The 27,321-nt window shown below is 25.5% G+C and overlaps 1 protein-coding gene across 3 annotated transcripts; it reads right to left on the bottom strand.

The window, feature by feature from the left end:
- Positions 1-527: 527 nt before the first annotated feature.
- On the bottom strand, positions 528-27,096 carry LOC109606524 (protein maelstrom homolog). 3 transcript variants are annotated; one of them, XM_049966669.1, is made up of 10 exons: positions 26,971-27,096; positions 4,960-5,091; positions 3,198-3,393; positions 2,986-3,141; positions 2,783-2,925; positions 2,474-2,728; positions 1,287-1,475; positions 1,119-1,225; positions 973-1,050; positions 528-898 (listed from the first exon to the last, which is right to left on the bottom strand). In XM_049966669.1, the coding sequence occupies exons 2-8, from the start codon at positions 5,074-5,076 to the stop codon at positions 1,208-1,210; spliced, it is 1,074 nt and encodes a 357-aa protein (XP_049822626.1). In that variant the 5' UTR covers positions 5,077-5,091; positions 26,971-27,096; the 3' UTR covers positions 528-898; positions 973-1,050; positions 1,119-1,207. The 3 variants fall into 3 exon arrangements, with proteins under 3 accessions (XP_049822626.1, XP_049822625.1, XP_019878625.2); XM_049966668.1 differs by lacking the exon at positions 26,971-27,096 and adding an exon at positions 8,516-8,540; XM_020023066.2 differs by lacking the exon at positions 26,971-27,096 and adding an exon at positions 5,154-5,244.
- Between the last annotated feature and the right edge of the window lie 225 nt (positions 27,097-27,321).

The following is a 27,321-nucleotide window of genomic DNA, read 5'->3' as shown; positions in this document are numbered from 1 at the left end:
ATTTCTTCAAGTTTAAATTAAATCTGAAATTTTTCTACTAAAACCACACAAGTTAATAAAAGTAAACAGGGCAAAATTACTAATTTAGCACAATAAAAAAAAAAACATTCGAGAAAATATAAGAAAACTGAGTAAATAAGGAGTACTGATCTTACTCTCACCAAAATCAAAAACTGTTTAAACTGCAAAAATTCGTTTGTTCACCATCGACCAATAGAAATCGAGGTTATATTTATATATAAATAATATAAATAGTTTTATTAATTAAAAAATAAAAAAATAATTAAAAAATAAACATATATAATATTTGAATGGTGGAAAAATTGGAAAAATGTGAAAAATTTGAAAAATCAGAAAAATTTTAAAAATTTGTAAAATTTGATGTTTTTTTTATAAATTAAATAATTTTTATAAATTTTATAATTTTTATAATTATTCATTATTTTTATAATATATATTTGAGAGATATTGAAATTTTATTAATATTGGTGAGGAGCCATTCATAGTTTAAAAATAAAACAAATACATATTTGACATAACCTTTAATATATGCACGACAAAAACACAGAATTTAACACTCATTTGTTACATATATCTGGTACATCCTTAAAAAGAACTTGGAACGAGTTCCAGCCACAGAACATTTTCATAAAACATTTTGTTTTACATGTATAGAATGGTAAAACTGATTTACGTCGGGAGCTGCTGCTAAAAAAGGGACAAAATTTTAAAATTGGAGCATTTAACATTAATTAAATATGAAGTGCAACATTTAAGGTAACTACAATTTTATTTTATTACAATTGTCAGGTGTCAAGGTGAAGTTTGTTATATAAATCCCATTGTAAAACCATCACAGAAAAAATATAAATTACGTTTGACAAAAATCGGGGTAGACCTGAAAATTTAATTACATTAATAAAGTGAATAAAATAATGATGTCGACAAGTAAATTAATAAAAAGTTACTTACAGAAAGGTTATTTCACAATTTGCCACAACTATTGGGGAAACACGTCATGCCAAAGTTTGGGGGAATTATTTTCAACACCTGCAAAAAGAAAATACATTAAAATAAAAATATTCCTATAGGAAACTATCTAATTCTAATATATTTACCGAGTGTCCCAAGGACGGAATTTCTTTTACAGTTAAAACAACACCTGGTGAAACAACAATAAATTTAGATTTCCGCTGCACTTCATTCCTCAGTTTTTGGAGGAGGACTAAAAATACAAAAATGAACATAGTTCAATATTTTTTATGTATAATATTATTTTTACCAACCTGGCCAAAAGTATCATCCATTCGACTGGAAGTTCCCTCATTAAGACTCTGCCGAGTCATTTTAGGTACGTGTCTTCCAGGAATTACTTTCAAATTTAAAACTGGACAACAATTTTCGCAAATTATGTATGCTTGTCTGGTGACTATCGATTTGCTGCAGTGAAGCTGATATCCGAGAGATTCATGAAACTAAAGAGTAAATAATGTATATTTAACATATACATGCAGCGTGGCCCATTTTAAAGAGGGACACCCTAAGAAAATTTGTATTTTTTGTCCGATTTTGACAATCTTTTATTTTTCAATTATAAAGCATAAAAATATGTACATATAGACAAAATGTCACGTATTTTGTTTCAAAATCAAAACTGACGGAATAATTTTTTGTGCATGGAAATTGAAAAAATCGTACTAATCTGAGATAACAATTTTAACTGCACCATTGGATTAAGCTATATTTCATACAAAAATTATGCATATTTATAATTCGGTGGAAAAATTAAAAATTAGATTCTTCTTATTTACTAGTTATATTATACTATTCCAATATTGTTAAAGGTAAAAATAACTTGTGCTATTTTTGACAGCCTCTCTAAATTAAAAAAAAGAAAATATTTAATTTAGATTAAAAAAAATAATAATTAAATATTTAATATAAATTAAAAATAAATAATAACATATAGTTTAAAATTTAAAAAAATAAAATATTTAATTTAAATTACAAAAAAATAAGTATAAAATTTAAAAATATAATAAAATTCATAATTGTACCAGAATATTGTGTATTCTTGGTTGCCTACCCCAACCGAAAACGTAGAAAAAGAAGAGCAGCGGTCAACGTGTGGCCAACCTCGCTAAGTTATCCACGTGTTGTATTTTCTGTCAATAAACCTCAATTAGTGAAAATATAATTTTTTTTTTAAATTTAAATTAGTATTTTATTTTTATTCTTTTTAAATTAATAATTATAATATTTTTAAAATAAATTTTTATCTATTTTAAACTAAATATTTCAATTTAAATTATATTATATAAATTGGCAAATATTTTAATTTTTCCACAGAATTATGAATACGCATAATTTTTTTATGAAATTGAAAAATAATAATAATTTTATGGGGGTGTCCCGTTTCCAATGGGCCACTCTGTACATAAATACCCCTCTCTGTGTGTCTAACGATATTTACTTCGCAACCGATGTCAGGGACGTGAGAGTAAATGTCCCTACTAATCTCGCCGAATCCGAACGAATTAGACATAGCAATGTCTGACTGCTCGATGGTGCTTCTCAATTCATTGAACATAAACTGCAGATTATAAACTCCGGAGTAGCAATTGTTATTATAATCATTCTCCCACATATCCAATATATTTTTGGTTTGCTTCATATACTTTTCTTTTACATATACTATGGGAGAGGGCTCATCTTTATCAACATGATCCTTAAAAAGCAAAAATTGAGTACATACTTTAAATAGATGTATTTTACTATTTACTTTAACAAATTTGCAAAGCTCGTTAAAGACCTGTTCCATATTATTGATACAACTTGGGGAAGCATAAGAAGGTGGTGGCTTAATTCTGTGAGTGTTCTGAGAATGTAGTCTCGCACTCGCTGTAAAACCCAGCGGTAATTGACCTGTAATTAAAAATATTTTAAAATGTTTATAAAATTAACGTTGACACACATGTACGTTACCTGGATGGACCATGCTATGAAAAATGTTTTTTTCCTGCACACCATCTCTCAAATTAAACTTCAGTAGTGCAATTTCGGCTGGGTAATATTTATCCACCGTTTGGCGATAACAAAAATTGTTTATGTGAATCACAAAGAAGTTTTTTTCATGAATGACTGTGAAAAGAAATTATAAATATTAAACAAGTCCATGGGCAACAAATCACTCCTACCTTTTGCCTTGTATAAGGCGACCATCTCGTTATGAATGTGTTGCTGCATGGCACTTATAGCAACTAATTCTTCCTGCTCTTCTTTCTCAATTTGTTCAATGTCCATACCATCTGAGGTGTACTTTTTTATCTGGGGATTGTTTCTGCGTTCGCTGGCCATTATTTCGTAAGGGCGTCTTTCGTCGCGTGTCATTCTCTAAAAATGGAAATTAATTACTGATTGATTTGAAAATTAATTAAATATTTTTATTTTTATTATTAAACATTTTAATTTATTTTAAATTTAAATAAAATATTTTATTTTTTAATTTTCAATTAAATATCTTTTTTATTTTGAATTAAAAGTAATTTCTCTTTAATTTAAATGAAATATTTTATTTTTTAATTTAAACTAAATAATTTATTTTTTTAATTTTAAATTAAATATTTTATTTTTTTAACTTAAATTATATATTTTATTATTTTTTTAATTATAAATTAAATATTTTATAAAAAACTTCATATTTTTTTTAATTGAAATGAAATATTTTATTTTTGTATTATTTTTAATAAATTATATTTAATTTTAAATTAAATAATTTATTAATTTTTTGACTTTTTAAATTAAAGATTATTTTTTTAAAATTTAAATTAAACATTTTAATTAAATATTTTATTACTTTAAGTTAATTTAAGCTAAAAACTTTTCTTTAAACTGTAGATTAAATATTTAATTTTGTAAATTTAATTTAAATTACATATTTTAATTATTTTTTTTTTTGATTTTTAATTAAATATTTTAATTTTTCTTTAAATTTAAATGAAACATTTTAATTTATTTTTAATTTAAATAGAATATTTTATTTTTTAATACTAAATTGAATATCTTATTTTTTAAATTTCTATTAAACATAATTTCTCTTTAATTTAAATTAAATATTTTATTTTTTAATTTATATTAAATGATTATTTTTTTAATTTTAAATTAAATGTTTTAATTTTTTTAACTTAAATAATAAAGTATTATTTTTTAAATTATAAAATAAATATCTAATTTTTTTAATTTAATTTGAAAATTTTAAATGAAATATTTTATTACTGTATTATTTTTAATAAATTATAAATTAAAATTAAATTAATTTTAAATTAAATAACATTTAAATTAAATATTGCATTATTTTGTTAATTTTAAAATTATTTAATTTATTTTTTATTAAATTCAAATTAAATTCATTAACTCATTCTTATAAAAGTTAAATTACTTTTTTCTGTGAAGGCTTTCTTACATTAAAATATATTATATATTATTTATTAATTTATTAATTCAACTCTTAACTTTGATAATTATAACTTTTTACCAATGTGCGTTTTTTATTACTTTTCTGAACAATATATATTATAAAAAAACCCTTAAGACTTATTTTGTAAAAGTGGTAAATGCGTTGTCTAAGATATGATATTGTTGACTATTTGACAATAAAAAAGAAAATTAAATAATATTACTAAAAATTAATTGATGACAAAAATTGATTGATTTCGACATAAAACATTATTTACCTCATTACATCACATTGCGCAATATGAATTAAAAGAACATATATTATTTTCTACGCTATATATAAACCAATATGATACTTTTGTTTGTTTTTTATAATAAATATAAAAACTATTAATCAACAATTATTAAAAAACAGTGTTTTAATGCAATTAATGAATTTTTGTGCACCAATAAATTTGTAGGTTTAAATCAACCAAAACGCACAAACTGATACAAAAAACTTACGGTCCATTTTTCCCCTGCAACTTCCTGCGCCTCCAGATTATTAAAACCACTTTTCTGTTTAATCTCCTGCATGAAATAGAAAAATGCATTTTTCTTCTTGTTCCCTTTAGGCGCCATCCCTTTGTTGATTGCCTGCAAACATAATTTTATAATTAGTACTTCGAATCAACAAGTTAGCAGTCGGCAAAGACTACCTTTAAAAATCCTTATATGCTTAAATCAAGTTGTTTGAATTACAGCGTACGTTTACTAACAGTTTACACACGGAATAATCTAGAATTTGATGGCACAAAGGAAGCTTAGGGATTTACATTTAGTAAATTGGTTATGGAAATTCCTGATATTGGAGTATTTAGTGTTTGCAGTTGGTGAAAATTATTTCCCTACACTTCCGGCAGGGCGAGCTTCCCTTGAGGTTAAGATAAATTATTAAATAATTTTACTGACAATATAAACCTTTTATTAACTTACGTCGTAATTTAATTCTTTGTATTTACTGTTGCATAGTAATTAATAAACGGTAAAATAGTGTTGCATTTGTTGTTTGTTGTTGTTTTTTAATTGTCATCACATTCGGTCAGGCCAATTCATAGAATTTCTTGCTTTTAACAATGTTGTTGGTTAATCTGAGTTGCGCATGTACAACAATATTTTTTAAATAACTACAATTTGTAGATAATGCTCAAGATATATCGTTAAATAGCTAGACGCTTAGTGAATTAATCTGAATGCTCTGCGAAACTTTGTTGCTGTATTATATTAACTTTGTTGTTGTTATATTAATTTACTTCTTTTATTGCTTTACCATTGTTTTTATCGAATTCATTATTTTATTCGTTTTTAATATTTCTTATTAATACTATTTAATTTATTTCAGGTTTGTCCTGATCTTTGTCAAAAATATACATGTGAGTTTTTAATAGAAACATACCTTCAAAATTTAATAATTTATAAATTTTAGTGTTACAATTTTTTATTCAACATTTTGATATTTATAAATTCAAATAAAACTACATGTTTAATAAAATATACTCAAGTTTTGGTTAAATTCGTAATGAAAATATTAAAAATAAAATACAATAAAGTTTATTTAAAATTACTAAAAAAATGTTTTAAAGCCACCGACAACTGTGAATATTAAATGTACTACTAATTTTAATAATTTTGTTGAGTATTAATAAAATAATTAAAACTCATACGTATATATTATATTTTTAAAATAGTGAAACAATATAATATAAATTTAAATATAAACGAAATAAATTTACTTTAATAAATTTGATTAATAATTTTTAATTTAGTTTAATTAGTAAGCAGCAACTCCATTGAGACATATTAAATAAATTCATTTTTAAAGTAAAACTTGTATTTTTATTTCATAAATCAGAAGTATTAAAAAACACTATACAATAAAGTTGTTAAAATTTAGCATTGTTCTTTAATTGTAGTTTTAAATATTTTGGAGAATGCGCAATAATAAGAAAAAAAAATCATACCCAGTGATAACAGTACAACAATTTCTAAAAAATTTGTTGAGTATTAATAAAATAAATAAAACTCATACATATATATTTTATTCTTTTAAATAATAAAGTAATATAATATAAATTTAAATATAATACGAAATAAAGAATATTTGTTTTATAAATTTCAATAATATTATTAGCCAGTCACAGTAAGTAGCAACTCCAATGAGACTCTTCATTTTTTCTTTCTTCAAACATATATTAAATAAATTCATTTTAGAGTAAATATTTAATATTTGTATTAACCCAATTTTTATGTTTTTTTTTATCAAATGTCCTTGTTTTAACTTTTAACAAACAGAAATTATTTGAAGCATATCTAATAAACTTCCTTCTTTCGTCAATCACATATAAAAAAAAAAAACTTAAACCTTTAATTTTGGAAAGAATAAGATTCGGTTTTTAGATAATTTTCATGAATTTATTTATTTTACTACTTTTGTTAATATGTACTGTGGTCTTTTATATTTTTTTGACTAAATTGTGTCATTTTAAAGTAGGAAATATGAAGATATTCTGATTTTGATATTTTATTGAAAATATTTTTAAGTTAATTTCAGTATTAACAACATTTCAATATAGGTTCAATAATTAAAATAAAAATTTAAAATTTAAAACCACTTATCTTTATAGTTGGCTATCAGTTTGTTGTGTTTGTTTCGATTCTATTCAAAACTCGAACTTTACATTTGTCTGTGCGGGAGTGCGAGAGACATATATTCATGAGAGTCAAAGAAGGATGAAAAAGATGGGTCGAGTCGTGTCGATCAAGTGAGCTATCTATGCATTTATGTGTGGTCACCGGCATTCAATTGTTTTTCTCAGAATTGTAGTTTTAGTGAGGAGAAGGGGAAATTTTCGATTTTTGTTGTTTACGAAACATTTCAATGAGGATTGTAGCGACAATTATTTTATACTTTTGCGTTTTATATTTTTGATTATATTTTTAAATTATTTATTTTATTTGTTTATTTACCTATTTTTATTTACACTTTTAAAATTAATAATTCATAATTTTACAGTTTTACAATTTTTTTATTTAAACATTTGAGATTTATAAATTGAAAAAATAATACATATTTAATACTAATTTATACTCAAAGTTTTTCTAAATTCTTAAATGATTGTTATGTCAGAAATTTTAAAAGACAAAATACAATGAAATTATTAAAATTTAAATTTGTTTATTAATTCTTCTCTAATTATAGTTTTCGATATTTTGGCGAATGCGCCACAATTTAAAAAGTGTTTTAAATGCACCGACAAAAGTACCTAAATATTAAATGTTCTACAATTTTTAAAAACAATTGTTGAGTATTAATAAAATAATTAAAATTCATACGGATATATATTATATTTTTTAAAATAATGTAACAACGTACTATAAATTTTAATATAATAAGAATAAAGAAATTTTAATTTAATAAATTTCAGTAATTTTATTAATTAGCCTGTCACAGTAAGCAGCAATACCAATTAAAGTTTTACTTTAAAAATGAATTTATTTAATATATGTTTGATGAAAGAAAAAATGGAGAGCGTTAATTTATTTATATTTTATAAATATTTATAAATCTACAACAACAAAAATATTTAATATTCGTATTAACTCAAATCTAATAATTTTTTATCAAAACTCCTTGTTTTAACTTTAAAAAAACAGAAATTATTTAAAACATATCTAAACTTTCTTCTTTCGACAATCACATATAAAAGCATTACTTAAACCTTTCCAATTTTGGAAAAAATAAGACAAGTCCTCTGTTTTTATTAAGATTTTAGATAATTTTCTTGAATTTATTTATTATACTATCTTTGTTAGTATGTACTGTGGTCTTTAATATATATATTTTTTTTTTTGACTGGATTGTGTCATGTTAAGGTAGGAAATTTGAAAATATTCTGGGTATATTTTATTTAAACTCATTTTTAGGTTAATTAAAGAATAAATTTAATTTTGAGACACTTTAATATTATTACAATCATACTAAATAGTACTAAAGATAATTTCAATAAAGAGGACAACTTACTTTTATAATTTTGTTAAAATATTTAGAGAGAATATTTTTAAATTAATTCTGCTACTGTAAGCAGCAGAAATGAACACACGTGTACACACGAAAAACATTTAGTTCAATAGTTGTAGAATTCAACCACGCGGTCACTCAGTTTTGTAAACACACGTGGAGACGTCGAAACGAACGCGGCGCATGCGACGTTGCCTTTTTCGCTTCAACAGGTTCAATAATTAAAATAAAAATTTAAAATTTAAAATCACTTATCTTTATAGTTGGTTATCAGTTTGTTGTGCCGCAACAGGTAAAGTTGATAATAATATTTAATTTAATAATAAAATGTTTGGCAAATATTTTAAATTTGTTAAATAGTTTGTTCCTATTCTATTCAAAACTCGAACTTTGCATCTGTCTGTGCAGGAGTGCGTGAGACTTATATTCATGAGTGTTAGAGAAGGATGAAAGAGTGCGTCGGTAAAGTTGGCTGTGCATTTTTGTGTGGTCGCAGACATTTAACTGCTTTTCTCAGAATAGTAATTTTAGTGAGGGAAAGGGGAAATTTTCGAATTTTGTTGTTTACGAAACATTTCGATGAGGATTTTAGCGATAATTATTTTATACTTTTGCGTTATATATTTTTGATTATATTTTTAATTAATTTATTTTATTATTATCTAAAGATAATTTCAATAAAAAGAACAACTTACTTTTATAATTTTGTTAACATGTTTAGAGAGAATATTTTCAAGTTAATTCAGCATTTCAATATATGTTCAATAATTAAAATAAAAATTTAAAATTTAAATACTGTAAACACGAAAATAATAATGATAAATAATTTAATAATAAAATTTTTAGCAAATATTTTAAATTTGTCAATTAATTTGTTTCTATTCTATTCAAAACTCGAACTTTACATTTGTCTGTGCAGGAGTGCGAGAGATATATATTCATGAGAGTCAAAGAAGGATGAAAGAAGAGGGGTCGAGTCGTGTCGATCAAGTGAGCTATGAATTTTTGTGTGGTCGCCGACATTCAATTGCTTTTCTCAGAATTGTAATTTTAGTGAGGAGAAGGGGAAATTTTCAATTTTTGTTGTTTACGAAACATTTCTATGAGAATTGTAGCGACAATTATTTTATACTTTCACATTAAATATTTTTGATTAAATTATTTATTACATTTGTTTATTTACTTATTATTTATTTACACTTTTAGAATTAATAATTTATAATTTTGCAATTTTACATTTTTTTTTATTTAAACATTTGAGACTTATAAATGGAAGAATTAATACATATTTGATACTAATTTATACTCAAAGTTTTTCTAAATTCTTAAATGACTGTTATTGTGAGAAATTTTAAAAGACAAAATACAATGAAATTATTAAAATTTAAATTTGTTTATTAATTCTTCTCTAATTATAGTTTTCGATATTTTGGCGAATGCGCCACAATTAAAAAAATGTTTTAAACCCACCGACAATTGTTGTATATTAATAAATAATGTAATAACATACCATAAATTTTAATATAATACGAATAAAGAAATTTTATTTTATAAATTTCAGTAGTTTTATTAATTAGCCCGTTACAGTAAGCAGCAATGCCAATGACACTCTCCATTTTTTCTTTCTTCAAATATGTATTAAATATATTCATTTTTAAAGTATAACTTATTTAAATTTTATAAATATTTATAAATCTACAACAACAAAAATATTTTAGGTTAATTAAAGAATAAATTTAATTTTGAGACACTTTAATATTATTACAATCGCACTAAATAGTACTAGTTTATTAATTCTTTAAGCCGATTGTCTAAATATAATATATCTGTGCAGAAGTGCGGGAGACATATATTCATGAGAGTCAGAGAAGGATGAAAGAAGATGATGGTGAGTTGCGTCGGTCAAGTTGGCCGTGCGTTTTTGCGTGTCACCGACATTCAACTGCTTTTCTCAGAATAGTAATGTTAGTGAGTAGAAGGAGAAATTTTCGAATTTTGTTGTTTGCAAAACATTTCGATGAGGATTGTAACGACAATTATTTTATACTTTTGCGTTATATATTTTTGATTATATTTTTAAATAATTTATTTTATTTGTTTATTTATTTATTATTTATTTATATTTTTAAATTTAATAAGTTATAATTTTACACAACTTTACAACTTTTTTATTTAAAGGTTTGATATTTATAAATGGAAGAAATAAGTTTTTCTAAATTCTTAAATGACTGTTATATCAAAAATTTTAAAAGACAAAATACAATGAAATTATTAAAATTTAAATTTGTTTATTAATTCTTCTCTAATTGTAGTTTTTGATATTTTGGCGAATGCGCCTCAATTAATGAGTATTAGTAAAATAATTAAAACTCATAGGTATATATTATATTTTTTTAAATAATGTAACAACATACTATAAATTTTAATATAATACGAATAAAGAATTTTTATTTTATAAATTTCAGTAATTTTATTAATTAGCCTGTCACAGTAGGCAGCAATGGCAATTGACGCTACCCATTTTTTCTTTCTTCAAATATATATTAAATAAATTCATTTTTAAAGTAAAACTTATTTATATTTTACTACCTTTGTTAGTATGTACTGTGCTCTTTAATTTTTTTTGACATGAATTATGTCACGTTAAAGTAGAAAATTTGAAAATACTCCGGGTATATTTTATTTAAACACATTTTTAGGATAATTAAAGAATAAATTTAATTTTGAGACACTTTAATATTATTACAATCACACTAAATAGTACTTGCTTTTTAATTCTTTAAACCGATTGTTTAAATAAAATTTCAATAAAAAGGATAACTTACTTTTATAGTTTTGTTGATTTGTACTATAGTCTTTAATATTTCTTTTAACTAAATTGTGTCATGTAAAGTAAGAAATTTGAAAATATTTTGAGTTTAATATTTTATTGAGAATATTTTTAAGTTAATTTCAGTATTAATAACATTTCAACATAGGCTCTGTTGTTGTTTATGAAGTGCACAGCGGCTTTATTGTCACAAATGATATTACAACAATACGCGCTACTGTAAGCAGCAAAAATGAACACACGTGTACACACGAAAAACGTATTAGTTCAATAGATGCAAAATTCAACCACGCGGTCACTTAATATTGTAAACACACGCGGAGACGTCTAACGAACAGTGTGGCCATCAGTGTGGCCATTCAGCAAACCGGGTTTCACGGGTCTAAGACGATTTTGGAGTGCTCGTTTTCGTCGACCACGTTCGGTTTCCGAATCGAAACGCGACTGCCGTGGATACGCATGCTGTTTTTAGTATCAGTTTTTTCCAATTTTATATTTACCTGCAAAGCGTTTTAAATAAGATTTGCGGTCGGCATTAATTGACGACCTTGCATTATTAGAATAAAATTTTGGAGTCGGTGTGAATATAGTACATTTTTGTTTCAATATAATTATGAAATTAATAATATAACTACAATTATAAAATAAACAATGATAATAATGTAATAAACAATCAATATTTATTTATGGTTAATTTAATTGTAAAAATATATTATATAATTATTAAAATAATCTTATACAATAAAATAATTCTGAGAGAAATACTATGATTTTGATTTCAAACACAAATGTGTTAATTAACTACCCGTTTTGTTAATATTAATATTGTTCACCGTACAAATTGTTCATTAAATTCTAAATTATTTAATACAAATGTATATTTAATATAACTATTAAAAATAATTATATAGTAGGAACATTATTGCAGATATCATATTATTCGGTTTTAGGACTATAAAAAAGGACAAACATTTATTTTATATCTAAAGTGTGGAAAATAATATTCAATTATAAAATTACTGATAAATCTTCAACATTGGTACTTTTTAGAATAAATTTGGTATAGATTTTATTAATTCCACAGCACGACTCGTTCAATAATAATCATAATAACAATTTAGTTCAGATTAATGAAAACCAAAAGCGAAATTTTCTTTTATATTTGAAGAACTTCAAATTATTTACTGAATTATTAAGTTTGTTTAATTGAACTGATTTCAAATGTTAATATTAAAAAAATATGTTGATTAAAAATAAATGTTGTATTTAATTTAAATATTAAACGAAAACTTTAAATTAATTAGAACCATACAATATAATTAAATATAATTATTTGACTTTTTTAATAAAGAATCATTTTATAACTTGAAATAATTTACTTTTATTATAGTGGAAATGGAACACATAAAGATAAAATTATAATATTTATAATATTTTACTTTACTGATGGAATATTCTCCGTATAGTCCTTAATTTAGCAAGCTTTTAAACACTTGTTTTGAAAGTACTATGTTGGGGTAAGATGGCAAAGTGCTTTGAAAATTGGTTCACATAAAAAAAAATTGTGTCAGTCTTCATGGAGAATATTTTGAAAAACAAGAAACAATTAAATACTACATTTGTGTACAAACTTATAATAAATATTTAATTTTACATTTGTTGTGTTACTTAGGTCTAAGATAGTTTTATTATTAAATTAAATATCATGTAAGACTTAGTTTTAATCCTAATATTAAGGTACCTTAATTACCTTAAAGTTTTAGATATTTTTTACAGTTAGCTGCTGAAAACTAAAAATTTTATTAAATAAATGTTATTTTACTGCTTAAAATTAAGCATTTAATTTAAATAAATAAATTTTTACTAAAAAAATTGATTGTTTATTATAATCAAAGTAGTATATATCGTTATACTAACAGAATTTTACTACAATTTGGCAATTTGACAATGAAGAGCAATTACAATATATATATATATAGTATTGTAATTGCTCTGATTTGTGATGAAGCTCGTGTTAAAGAAAATTCTGGACTATGATACATTTGTGTAGATCATTAGTCGTTCACTGAATAAGCAGTTTGTAATTAATACACGATATATGCTTAGAGTGAAATCGTGACCAATCATCACATAATAATTTATTATCCCAATTACTTCACTGCTAATGTATTATAAACATGTGGGTCCAAGCAGTTCCGTTCCGATTCAGAAACCGAATCGTGCCGAGTCCAAAGGTGCCGAACGTGTCTCACAAAAATATCAAGTTCAGAGGGGTACGGTTTGCTGAATGGCCACACTGGTGTGACTCACGCGGCGTGTAATGGCGGCTAATGGCGGCGACTCATCTCTTGCTTCTGATTGGTCGACGTAGAGGTTATGTTAAATCATGCGTATCGAGAACTTTCTCAACCGAATTGAAAATTTTCCTATATAATATTTGAATATTTCTTTGATATCTATCTATATCTAATTAAAATTTCATTATTAAATAAATTTAGAAAATATTAATTAATTTGGCAAATTTATAAAGGGGAATAATTTTTATAAAAAATAAATATATAAAAATAATACATTAATATAACATAATAAAAAACAACACAATTAAAAGAAACAAATCTATTCCAGTGGATGTTGCTCACTTATCCAATTTAAAATGCTTATAAAACACATTGTGATTTTTATATTTATTTCTCCATATAAATAAATAAATAAATAAATAATATTTATCAATAAATTGGAAATAAGTTAAAAAAGAATAAAAGTACATTATTAAATAAATACAATACGATTGTCTATATAGAAAAATAAATTAAGATTATGTTTACCAAATAATAATGGTAATAATAAAAATCAAAATACCGCTCTCAAATAACCTAATGACTAGCAATGAATTAAAAATCTTTCTACCAACGCATGCGCTACAAAATGTTCCTTAAATTGGCGGATTGTTGTATTTTCTTTGTTTATTATTATTTACTTTCAATTGATATGCATTTATTGTTTATAAATTATCAATTATAAAATTAAATTAACTTTAACAGTATTTAATATTAATTATAATGATTATAATACCATATACACAATTATTTATTATAAAACAATAGGTGATGTTTGTTTATAATTCAAATATTGTACAGGAAAATTTTCAGTTCGGTTGAAAACGTTCTCGATACGCATGACTTAACAAACACTCGGCGTCGACCAATCAGATGCAAGGGATGTGTCGCCGACATTAGCCGACATTAGCCGACATTACCCGCTATATAAGACGCCCTCGTGAGTCACACCAGTCAGTCTGTTATCGACCTCTGTATCGACCGGTTTGGGGAGATGGGGTGGTGGTCTGCGTTACCATACCCTCCAAGTTAATTCGATAGTGCAGTTGCATGGATAGTTTATAAGAATACATGTATGCTTTAAATGACAATATTTCAGAATAAATCAACTCTGCTTGGATTAAGTGGAGTTTCTATCAATTAAGAATAAATGCGTGAATAAAACTTTGCATGAATAGTTTATAAGAATAAATGCATGCTTTAAATGACAATATTTCAGATTAAATCAAGTCTACTTGGATTAAGTGGAGTTTCTATCAATTAAAAATTTATGTATGGATAAAACATTGCATGAATAGTTTATAAGAATAAATGCATGCTTTAAATGACAATATTTCAGAATAAATCAACTCTACTTGGATTAAGTGGAGTATCAATGTATGCTTTAAATGACAATATTTCAAGATAAATCAACTCTACTTGGATTAAGTGGAGGATCAATCGATTGGAAATAAATGCATGGATAAATCTTTGCATGAATAGTTTATAAAAATAAATGCATGCTTTAAATGACAATATTTCAGAATAAATCAACTCTACTTGGATTAAGTGGAGTTTCTATCAATTAAGAATAAATGCGTGGATAAAACTTTGCATGAATAGTTTATAAGAATAAATGCATGCTTTAAATGACAATATTTCAGAATAAATCAATTCTACTTGGATTAAGTGGAGTATCAATGTATGCTTTAAATGACAATATTTCAAGATAAATTTACTCTACTTGGATTAAGTGGAGGATCAATCGATTGGAAATAAATGCATGGATAAAACTTTGCATGAATAGTTTATAAGAATAAATGCATGCTTTAAATGACAATATTTCAGAATAAATCATCTCTACTTGGATAAGTAATAAGGGTTGTAAAAGACGAACATTAAAATGTATATAAATATTCGATTCTGATTGATTTAACTATTAAAGGAAGCATCACTTAATAAACACACATAAAAGTGTTTCACACAAAGTTTTTTGAAGATCACGAGTCTAACAATGCATAAACTTGAATATGTGTAAAATTGTTGGTGTTGATCGTAACACGTAATCCGTACAATGTATACGTAGTCCCTGTAAGACGTATCGTAGAACGTATAACGCAATTAGCATGAATGTTCATTCTTTGGTTCTAAAATTTTGCGAGTTAAATTGCTACTTTGATCGTAAAATGTAATCCGTATAACGCATAACGTAGTCCGTCAATCGTATAACGTGGACCGTATAACGCATTAGCAAAGATACGTATGACGTCAAACGTAACGCAAAAACGTATAGCGTAGAACGTAAGTCATACCATGGTTAACGTAGCAATTCGTTGAAACTTAATATATCTTGTAAACCGCAAATTGCAGACATATGTTTAACATAAAACGCGTCGGTATCGTTGCATAAAACGTAAGCCGTTTACGTGAAAGCCCACAATTTTACAAGACTATAGTATATTGTTTGGAAATTGAATTAAATACTCTTCAAAATTTGCGTTGTTAAATACTTATCTTAAATATTCCTTCTTTAGTTAAAACAATTACAAAAGGTGTTTAGGTCTGTTTATAGTTGTTTAGATTTTGGTAAATTATAACTTAGTATACGTGTTGTATTTAACTTGGCTGCTATAAACATCTTATTGTTTTTTCTATATATTTTTTAATGTAATTTAATAGTAACTTAAATATTTTCAATGCATTTAAACAATTGGATGTGTAATACTTTGAATGTTGTAAAGAAACGAACATTAAAATGTATATAAATATTTGTTTCTTATTGTTTTAACTATTAAAGGAAGAATCATTTTAATAAACACACATAAATGAGTTTCACCAAAAGTTTTTTGAATTTCGCGAGTCTATCAATGTGTAAACTTTTAATATGTGTAAAATTGTTGGCGTTGATCGTAACACGTAATCCGTACAATGTATACGTAGTCCCTGTAAGACGTATCGTAGAACGTATAACGCAATTAGCATGAATGTTCATTCTTTGGTTCTAAAATTTTGCGAGTTAAATTGCTACTTTGATCGTAAAATGTAATCCGTATAACGCATAACGTAGTCCGTCAATCGTATAACGTGGACCGTATAACGCATTAGCAAAGATACGTATGACGTCAAACGTAACGCAAAAACGTATAGCGTAGAACGTAAGTCATACCATGGTTAACGTAGCAATTCGTTGAAACTTAATATATCTTGTAAACCGCAAATTGCAGACATATGTTTAACATAAAACGCGTCGGTATCGTTGCATAAAACGTAAGCCGTTTACGTGAAAGCCCACAATTTTACAAGACTATAGTATATTGTTTGGAAATTGAATTAAATACTCTTCAAAATTTGCGTTGTTAAATACTTATCTTAAATATTCCTTCTTTAGTTAAAACAATTACAAAAGGTGTTTAGGTCTGTTTATAGTTGTTTAGATTTTGGTAAATTATAACTTAGTATACGTGTTGTATTTAACTTGGCTGCTATAAACATCTTATTGTTTTTTCTATATATTTTTTAATGTAATTTAATAGTAACTTAAATATTTTCAATGCATTTAAACAATTGGATGTGTAATACTTTGAATGTTGTAAAGAAACGAACATTAAAATGTATATAAATATTTGTTTCTTATTGTTTTAACTATTAAAGGAAGAATCATTTTAATAAACACACATAAATGAGTTTCACCAAAAGTTTTTTGAATTTCGCGAGTCTATCAATGTGTAAACTTTTAATATGTGTAAAATTGTTGGCGTTGATCGTAACACGTAATCCGTACAATGTATACGTAGTCCCTGTAAGACGTAACGTAGAACGTATAACGCAATTAGCATAAATGTTCATTCTTTGGTTCTAAAATTTTGCGAGTTAAATTGCTACTTTGATCGTAAAATGTAATCCGTATAACGCATAACGTAGTCCGTCAATCGTATAACGTGGACCGTATAACGCATTAGCAAAGATACGTATGACGTCAAACGTAACGCAAAAACGTATAGCGTAGAACGTAAGTCATACCATGGTTAACGTAGCAATTCGTTGAAACTTAATATATCTTGAAACCGCAAATTGCAGACATATGTTTAACATAAAACGCATCGGTATCGTTGCATAAAACGTAAGCCGGTTACGTGAAAGCCCACAATTTTACAAGACTATAGTATATTGTTTGGAAATTGAATTAAATACTCTTCAAAATTTGCGTTGTTAAATACTTATCTTAAATATTCCTTCTTTAGTTAAAACAATTACAAAAGGTGTTTAGGTCTGTTTATAGTTGTTTAGATTTTGGTAAATTATAACTTAGTATAAGAGTTGTATTTAACTTGGCTGCTATAAACATCTAATTGTTTTTTCTTTATATTTTTTAATGTAATTTAACAGTAACTTAAATATTTTCAATGCATTTAAACAATTGGATGTATAATACTTTAAGGGTTGTAAGAGACGAACATTAAAATGTATATAAATATTCGATTCTGATTGATTTAACTATTAAAGGAAGCATCACTTAATTAACACACATAAAAGTGTTTCACACAAAGTTTTTGAAGATCACGAGTCTAACAATGCATAAACTTGAATATGTGTAAAATTGTTGGTGTTGATCGTAACACGTAATCCGTACAATGTATACGTTCTCTCTGCAGGACGGAAGGACGTTTAACGGAACTGTTACTTTGATCGTAAAGCGTAATCCGTAGAACACATAACGTAGTCCATCAATTGTACAATGTAGACTCTATAACGCATTAAATAACCAACATTACTATTCATAAAATTATATACACCAACAAATACAAACAAAAATGTACATACATACATACATACAAATGACATAAATTTAAAAAAAACAATTTGTCATTAAGCCGTGCGAAAAGTCTGGGGAAATTGTTTTCACCAACCGAAAACACTAAAAACTCTACAATATTACTGTCAATTTAAGGAAATTCTATAACCAATTTCCATGTTTCTCTCAGATGACAGACATTGACAGATGGCGTACGTCGACCCCACTCTCCTTCTACGAATAGCATACAGGGTAACTAGTTAATGGTATATTTTTATAATTACAGAAGTCGCTAATAATATAAATAAATAATCAATTCTCAATGTTTTAACTATTGAAAGAACATTTTGTTGTCATTACTAGAATAAGTAAAAGTATTTGAATATATATTTTCGAAAGTTTAATACTTTAATACTAAATAAAATAACTCTATAGTACATTTTTGAATAAATTTTATACTTTACTTGGATAAGTGAAGTCATACAAATTATTTACATTCACAAATATTAATAAAAGCATTCAGAAGTAATTTTTTGGAAAGGGTTGATATTTTACTTGGATAAGTAAAGTTGGGAGAAAGAGATTTTCGGTCGCATACAAATTGTCGAAAGTATTGATACCTTACTTGGATAAGTAAAGTCGGGAGAAAGAGATTGTCGGTCACCTTAAATTATTGAAAGTATTTATATTTTACTTGGATAAGTAAGATCGGGCGCGAGATTTTTGGTCCCCTGTTGGTTTGAAATCCTGACCCGGAGTCTTGGTCACAGTACCGATAAGCTCTAATTAGGCAGCCTGGCGGCAGCAGTGGTTGGGTTTCAGATCATGGGGTGCACTGATTATCTGTACGTTTAACGCAGTAGCCATGAAATGAACTTATTTGGATAAGTAAAGCCATACAAATTATTTACATTGAGAAATATTAACAAAAGCATTCAGAAGTAATTTTTTGGAAAGGGTTGATATTTTACTTGGATAAGTAAAGTTGGGAGAAAGAGATTTTCGGTCGCATACAAATTGTCGAAAGTATTGATACCTTACTTGAATAAGTAAAATCGGGAGAAAGAGATTGTCGGTCACCTTAAATTATTGAAAGTATTTATATTTTACTTGGATAAGTAAGATCGGGCGCGAGATTTTTGGTCCCCTGTTGGTTTGAAATCCTGACCCGGAGTCTTGGTCACAGTACCGATAAGCTCTAATTAGGCAGCCTGGCGGCAGCAGTGGTTGGGTTTCAGATCATGGGGTGCACTGATTATCTGTACGTTTAACGCAGTAGCCATGAAATGAATTTATTTGGATAAGTAAAGCCATACAAATTATTTACATTGAGAAATATTAACAAAAGCATTCAGAAGTAATTTTTTGGAAAGGGTTGATATTTTACTTGGATAAGTAAAGTTGGGAGAAAGAGATTTTCGGTCGCATACAAATTGTCGAAAGTATTGATACCTTACTTGAATAAGTAAAGTCGGGAGAAAGAGATAGTCGGTCACCTTAAATTATTGAAAGTACTTATATTTTACTTGGATAAGTAAGATCGGGCGCGAGATTTTTGGTCCCCTGTTGGTTTGAAACGCAGTAACAATGAAATGAACTCTGATAGTTTTTCAAAGATACGCATCAAATACAAATCAAAGTGTTCTTTCTTTAACTAAAACATTTAGGGAAGATTTTTGTTTATTTTCTCATCGACGGATAAAAGTGCTAAGGACAACAGTGATGTGGTGTTTTCCCCAACGTGGACTATTTTGGTGACTTTGATGGACAAATCCTGAACTGTGATGACCCAACCAACCATTGGAGAGACGATAAGGCAACAGGGAAAGGGCATTAAAGGTAACAAATAATAATTGAATTACACAATTAAACAATAATATTAACTGAACGTTTTTAATTATTTTCAGGTAGGTCCAGAACGAGACTAGTTAACTGGGCAACTCGCAACGCAAAGTAAGTTATTTCCGGTTCTTATTTCGTCGTTTCAACTTTGGTGTCGGTTTATCATTGTGTTCATCAATTATTTTACTAAATATTTGCGGAAGGTAGAACAAATTGTAGTTTGCTCCATTACATTTTATTTATTACTTTCCCAAAACGAATGTTTTCGTAAAGCTTTTATTGTTTTATGTGTCCTTTGGATAATGTACTCCGACATTCTCTTTCAGCTTACATAAATAATGAAAACTTTGTTTTATTTCCTATTTATTCCTTTTCCACTAAATTACAGATTTATTTTGATTAATTAAAAAAATTTTACATCTTAAGTGTTATAAAATGTTTGTTTTTATGTCTTTCAGATAATCTAATCAAATATTCCTTTTCAGCTTACATAAATAAAGAAAACTTGTATTTTATTTTGTATCCTCCTAAATATTCCTTTTCCACTAAATTACAGATTTATTTTGATTAATTAATAAAATTTTACATCTTAAGAGTCATAAAATGTTTGTTTTTTATGTCTTTCAGATAATCTAATCAAATATTCCTTTTCAGCTTACATAAATAAAGAAAACTTGTATTTTATTTTCTATCCTCTTATTTATTCCTTTTCCACTAAATTACAGATTTATTTTGATTAATTAATAAATTTTTACATCTTAATGTCATAAAATGTTTGTTTTTTATGTCTTTTAGATAATCTAATCAGATATTCCTTTTCAGCTTACATAAATAAAGAAAACTTGTATTTTATTTTGTATCCTATAAAACTATGCAATTTTCTGTTCATATAATTATTCCTTTTCCATTAAATTACATATTTATGTTAATTAATATAAATTTTACATTTTGTGTCATAAAACGTATGCTTCTTATGTCTTTTATATAATCTAATCAAATATTCTCTTTCAGCTTACATACATAAAATAAAATTTATTATTTTCTATCCCCTATTTGTCCCTTTTCCACTGAACTACAAATTTATATTGACATCTTGTGTGTTGTAAAATGTGTTTCTTATGTCTTTCAGGTAATCTAATTAGATGTTCTTTTTCAGCTTAAATAATTAAAAATAAATTTTGTTTTATTACCAAAAAATTAAACTGATTGATTAATTTCGTATTTATTATATGTTATGAAGTTGATATTCTTATATAAATATGTACATTTATTGTAATAAAAGTGTAATCTTACGTTCTTTATTGTATTATACTATTATGTTAATCAATTTGTATTTGCTTATCCTATATCCAAATGTACTTATTTATAAATAAAGTTATAAATAAATACATTTATTTATTTATTTATTATATTTATTCTCATAAAACTAAATTTATATGCTGATAAATTGAAACTTAGTATAGTGCTGCATTTATTCAGCGACGATGGGCTTTGTAGTTTTTAAAAATTGTTGTTTGAAAGAATAAAATTATAAATATTTCTAAATGAAAAACTTGTCGCCATAAATGCAGCGACAAGCTACCCCACTAACCAAATTAAACTGTATTTTAATTGTGTAAAGCTTGTCATAGGATTTTCAGAGTTGTATAGAATTGCAATTTTGAATTGTGTCCTATCTGATGACGCACGAAATGCAGAAACAAGTATTTATTTATTTTTTAATTTATCAGTATACAAAGGTATATTATTATTAAATATTATACATATTTTAAATTTATCCATTATAAACTTTGAAAATGTTCTTAAAAATTTGAGTTTATTTTGATACAATAACAGTTTCTAAGTTGTCGTATCTTTAGTTAGGAATATATTTCCTTCCATTCAATTTTTTCATTTCTTTTCATAATTTTATGGATATTAGTTTCTTAAAACAAAATTTTTATTAAGAACAATTCAAATAATTCATTCAGAGTTTGAAAATAGGTCTAATTAATAGAAAGGTTACATTATAAAATTATTTTTAATTTGAATTTCGCGATTTATATATTAATTTCCAATTATATATCAACTAAAACTCGCACCGAGTTTCATATACCCAAGTATATGTGGTGCTATAGGGACACTTATTTACTTCGTGGCTGATATAAACGTGTGGGACCACTGCAGTTGCGTTCCGATTCAGAAACCGAACCGTGCCGAGTCCAAAGGTGTCGAACGTGTCTTACGAAAATAACCAGTTCACTGAATGTCGGTTTACTGAATGGCCACACTGCTAACGAACGCGGCGTATGCGACGTTGCCTTTTTTGCTTCAACAGGTTCAATAATTAAATAAAAATTTAAAATTTAAAACCACTTATCTTTATAGTTGATTATCACTTTGTTGTGCCGCAACAAGCAAAGTTGATAATAATATATAATTTAATAATAAAATGTTCAGTAAATATTTCAAATTTGTTAAATAATTTGTTCCTACTCTATTCAAAACTCGAACTTTGCATCTGTCTGTGCAGAAGTGCGAGAGACATATATTCATGAAAGTCAGAGAAGGATGAAAGAAGATGGTGGTGAGTTGCGTCGGTCAAGTTCGCTGTGCATTTTTGTGTGGTCACCGACATTCAGCTGCTTTTCTCAAAATTGTAATGTTAGTGAAGAGAAGGGGAAATTTTGGAATTTTGTTGTTTGCAAAACAATTCGATGAGGATTGTAGCGATAATTATTTTATACTTTTGCGTTATATTTTTTTTCACTGTGTGTGTCACTTTGAAGTAAGAAATTTGAAAATATTTTGGGTATGTTTTATTTAAACTCATTTTTAAGTTAATTAAAGAAGAAATTTAATCTTGGGACACTTTAATATTATTACAATCACACTAAATAGTACTTATTTTTTAATTCTTTAAATCGATCATCTGAAGATAATTTCAATTAAAATTCAGCATTTCAATATATGTTCAATAATAAAAGTAAACAATTAAAATTAAAATACTGTAAACAAGAAAATAATAATGATAAATAATTTAATAATAAAATTTTTAGCAAATATTTTAAATTTGTTTCTATTCTATTCAAAACTCGAACTTTCCATTTGTCTGTGCAGGAGTGCGAGAGACATATATTCATGAGAGTCAGAGAAGGATGAAAGAAAATGGGTCGAGTCGCGTCGATCAAGTGAGCTGTGAATTTTTGTGTGGTCGCCGACATTCAATTGTTTTTCTCATAATTATAATTTTAGTGAAGAGAAGGGGAAATTTTCGATTTTTGTTGTTTACGAAACATTTCAATGAGGATTGTAGCGACAATTATTTTATACTTTTGCATTATATATTTTTGATTGTATTTTTAAATTATTTATTTTATTTGTTTATTTACCTATTATTTATTTACACTTTTAAAATTAATAATTTATAATTTTACAGTTTTACAATTTTTTTATTTAAACATTTGAGATTTATAAATGGAAGAAATAATATATAACATATATAATATATAACATATTTAATACTAATTTATACTCAATTCTTAATTGACTGTTATGTCAGAAATTTTAAAAGACAAAATGGAATGAAATTATTGAAATTTAAATTTGTTATTAATTAATTCTTCTCTAATTATAGTTTTCAATATTTTGGCGAATGCGCCAACTAAGCGACAAAAGTGAATATTTATTGAACCACTTATGATTTTTATATTTATAATTATATACTTTTAATCATGTACGAAAACAGAATTTTCCAGATTCTGTTCCAATAAAAATTCGAATTTTGCATTTGTCCCCCTAAGAGTAAATGAGAAAGGAATACATATTCACGAGTGTTGGAGAAGGACGAAACTAGCAATCGGTGGATGCGCCGATTTAGTAAGCTGTGCATTTTTGTGTGACCGACACATTCAATTGTTATTTCCTAGAATTGCAGTTTTGGATAGGAGAGGGGGAAAATTTGCGATTTTTGTTGCCTGAGAAGCATTTGAATAAGATTCGTAGTGACAATTAAAATTTTATTTTATCATATATTCGAATATGTATTTTTTATTATTGTAACTAGTAATAATATATCTAAACAATTAATTAATTAATTTAGACTATTAATATGATTAAATATAAATTTTAAAATGCAATTTTTATTAATATATAGATCTAATTAATATAATTCATTACAATTAATGAATATGTGTGAATTGTAATATTTTGACGCATAATTTTATGAAAATTTGAAGAAACACTGGGTTGTTACATTGAGATAACTTCTTTGATTTGTTTAGCAATTAATTTTGTTTCAAACCACATTGATATTATTTCCATTGTACTAAATAACAGTTATTTGTTTCTATAAACATTTTAATTTATTTTATTTTTAAATTTATTTAATTTTTATTTAAGTAATTTTTAGAATTCATAACTATTTTTATTTTTTTAATATATATTTAGAAGAGGCTATGGGTTTGTTCGTGTACGAAGTCTGTATTGATTCTATTCTAATAGAATCAAATTTCTAATTTTGCATGTGTGCCCGCAATCGTGAGAGAGAAAGAAATATAAGTTATTAATTTCATTTTGGGACACATCGATATCATTACAATTTATCAAAATATTTTTTCATTTTAATCATTTAAAAGTTTCTAAATACGACAAAAACAATAATATATTTTTCTATATACAAATTATGGGTTTTTAAATTCATATATTTTTAATCACGTACGATGAGACAATTTTCTAGATTCTGTTCCAGTCCAAATTCGAATTTTGCATTTGTCCCCGTAAGAGTAAAAGAGAAAAAAATACATATTTATGAGTATTGGAGAATGACGAAATAGCGCTAGGTAGATACGCCTTCAAAGTTGGCTGTGCAAATTTGTTTGACTCGCACGTGCAATTGTTATTTCTAAGAATCGTCGTTTTAGAGAGGAGAAGGGGAAATTTTGGATTTTTGTTATTTGAGAATGATTTCAATAAGGTGACGATTATTTTGTTCCGTTTGCGAGTTAATTATTAGATTTGTTTAGAAATTAAATTTTTTATATACAAAGATTTTAAATTACTGTTGCCTAATGAATATACTTTTAAATTTAAATTGATATGTTAAATAGTAAATTTGTATTAAAATAGTTAAATATAAACAAATAATTTAGTTATAAATTTGTTTTGCTTTTATGTTACGTTTTACTTAGATTAGATTATTATTAATTGTTATAAAGTTATAAATTTATTTTGCTGCCAACTGGGAAAGTTAAAAATTATATTTTTTATAGTAATTTAAAATTATTTTGTATTTAGTATAAACTACAAATTTAAATTTACATTTTGAAATATAAATTTGACTTTTATAATATGGATTAAATGAAAATAAATTAAATATGCCACGGCAAAAATTAATTAATATACTTAAATGTAATTTAATAATTTATAATAATGTTTTTATTAATTTAGCCAAAATTCATTCTAAATACATTGAATGTTATTAAATTTGATTTGGTTTGTTGTATATTGATATTATTAATATTTTACAAAACAATGCTTACTTAATTATTCATTTAAAAGATTATTCAAATGTATTCAATAAAATATTGATAAATTAAATTTATTTTTTCTGAAATAAATAATGAATTATCACAAAATTCATGGTTAGTATGATTTTTTCAATTTTTATGTCTAAAAAGTACATATTGTCATGTTTTTCAGATGAAAAAGTTTTTAAAATCGGACGAAAAATACAAATGGGCCACATTGTATATAAGATTGTTTTATAAAAGACAATTTGTTTAAAATTAGTTGATATGTATAGGTTAAATCAATTTTTTTATTTCTTATAACTTTGAAAAAATTTTATATCCCTGTGTAATCTCATTAAATTAATTCTGTACCAAAAATCCTTGTATTCACTTTTAACAGACTATGCCTAAAAAATTTTCGACATTTTTCCAATTTGCATTTGTCCCCGCAAGAGTGAAAGAGAAAGAAATACATCTTCGTGAGTGTTCGACAAAAACGAAAATAGTAATCCGCGGATGCGGATGTGTGGTTGAGGTGTTCAATTGTTATTTATCAAAATTACAGTTTTAGAGAGAAGAAGGGGAAAAGTTACGTATTTTGATATTTGAGAAGCTTTTACAGGTGCGATGTTTGCAGTGACAATTATTATTTTTCTCTTTTAGTGTAATTGTATATTCAAATATGAATTAGTATCATTTATATTAATAATAAATTTAAACAGAAATTAATTAAAATATAAAATATAGTTTCTCAGTCCAAATTGTGTGACCTTAATATCAAAATTATGAAAATTTGAAGATATTTTGGGTAAGTTACACTGAAATTATTTTTTATGTTTGCTTAGGAATTAATTTTAGTTTAAGATTATCCACATGTATTAAATAAAATATTAATTATTGCAGTCAATAGGGAGATCCAAATATAAAATTTTATTGTACAATAAAATATTCAAACAAAATTTTAAATTAATTTGGCCTAATGAAAATACATTTAAATTTAATTTTATATTTTAAATTGTAATTTTTACCAATAAATATAGTTCAGAATATCATTTAATATGTACAGTGTTACTAAATTGAGTCATTCTAAAGTAGGAAATTTGAAGATATTTTTTGTTGACATTATTTTTAGGTTAATTCATTATAAGTTCAATAATTAAAATAAAAATGTAATATTTAAAACCACTTACCTTTATAGTTGGTTATCAATTTGTTGTGTCGCAACAGTTAAAGTTGTAAATGATATTTAATTTAATAATAAAATTTTTAACGAATATTTTAAGTATTCTATTCAAAACTCGAACTTTGCATTTGTCTGTCCAAGACTGCGAGAGACATATAAACAAGAGAGTCAGAGAAGGATGAAAGAAGATTAGGCGAGTTGCGCGAGTCAAGTAGGCTGTGCAGTTTTGTGTGGTCACTCGCATTTAATTGTTTTTCTCAGAATCGTAGTTTTAAACTGGAGAAGGGGCAAATTATCGATTTTTGGTGTTTGAGAATCATTTCAAAATGGATTGTGGCGATTATTATTTTGGTCTTCC

This window comes from Aethina tumida, chromosome 4 (assembly GCF_024364675.1).
Source record: "Aethina tumida isolate Nest 87 chromosome 4, icAetTumi1.1, whole genome shotgun sequence".
Lineage (NCBI taxonomy): Eukaryota > Metazoa > Arthropoda > Insecta > Coleoptera > Nitidulidae > Aethina > Aethina tumida.
The sequence above is the reverse complement of the archived record's forward strand: the minus strand, read 5'-3'. Positions and strand labels throughout refer to the sequence as shown.

Coding starts and splice junctions, on each gene's coding strand:
- LOC109606524 (XM_049966669.1), bottom strand. CDS start 5,076: ATGGCGCCTAAAGGGAACAAGAAGAAAAATGCATTTTTCTATTTCATG. Junction 2,926..2,985: donor TCATAGCATGGTCCATCCAG/GTAACGTACATG, acceptor TTTTAATTACAG/GTCAATTACCGCTGGGTTTT. Junction 2,729..2,782: donor AGCTTTGCAAATTTGTTAAA/GTAAATAGTAAA, acceptor TTGCTTTTTAAG/GATCATGTTGATAAAGATGA.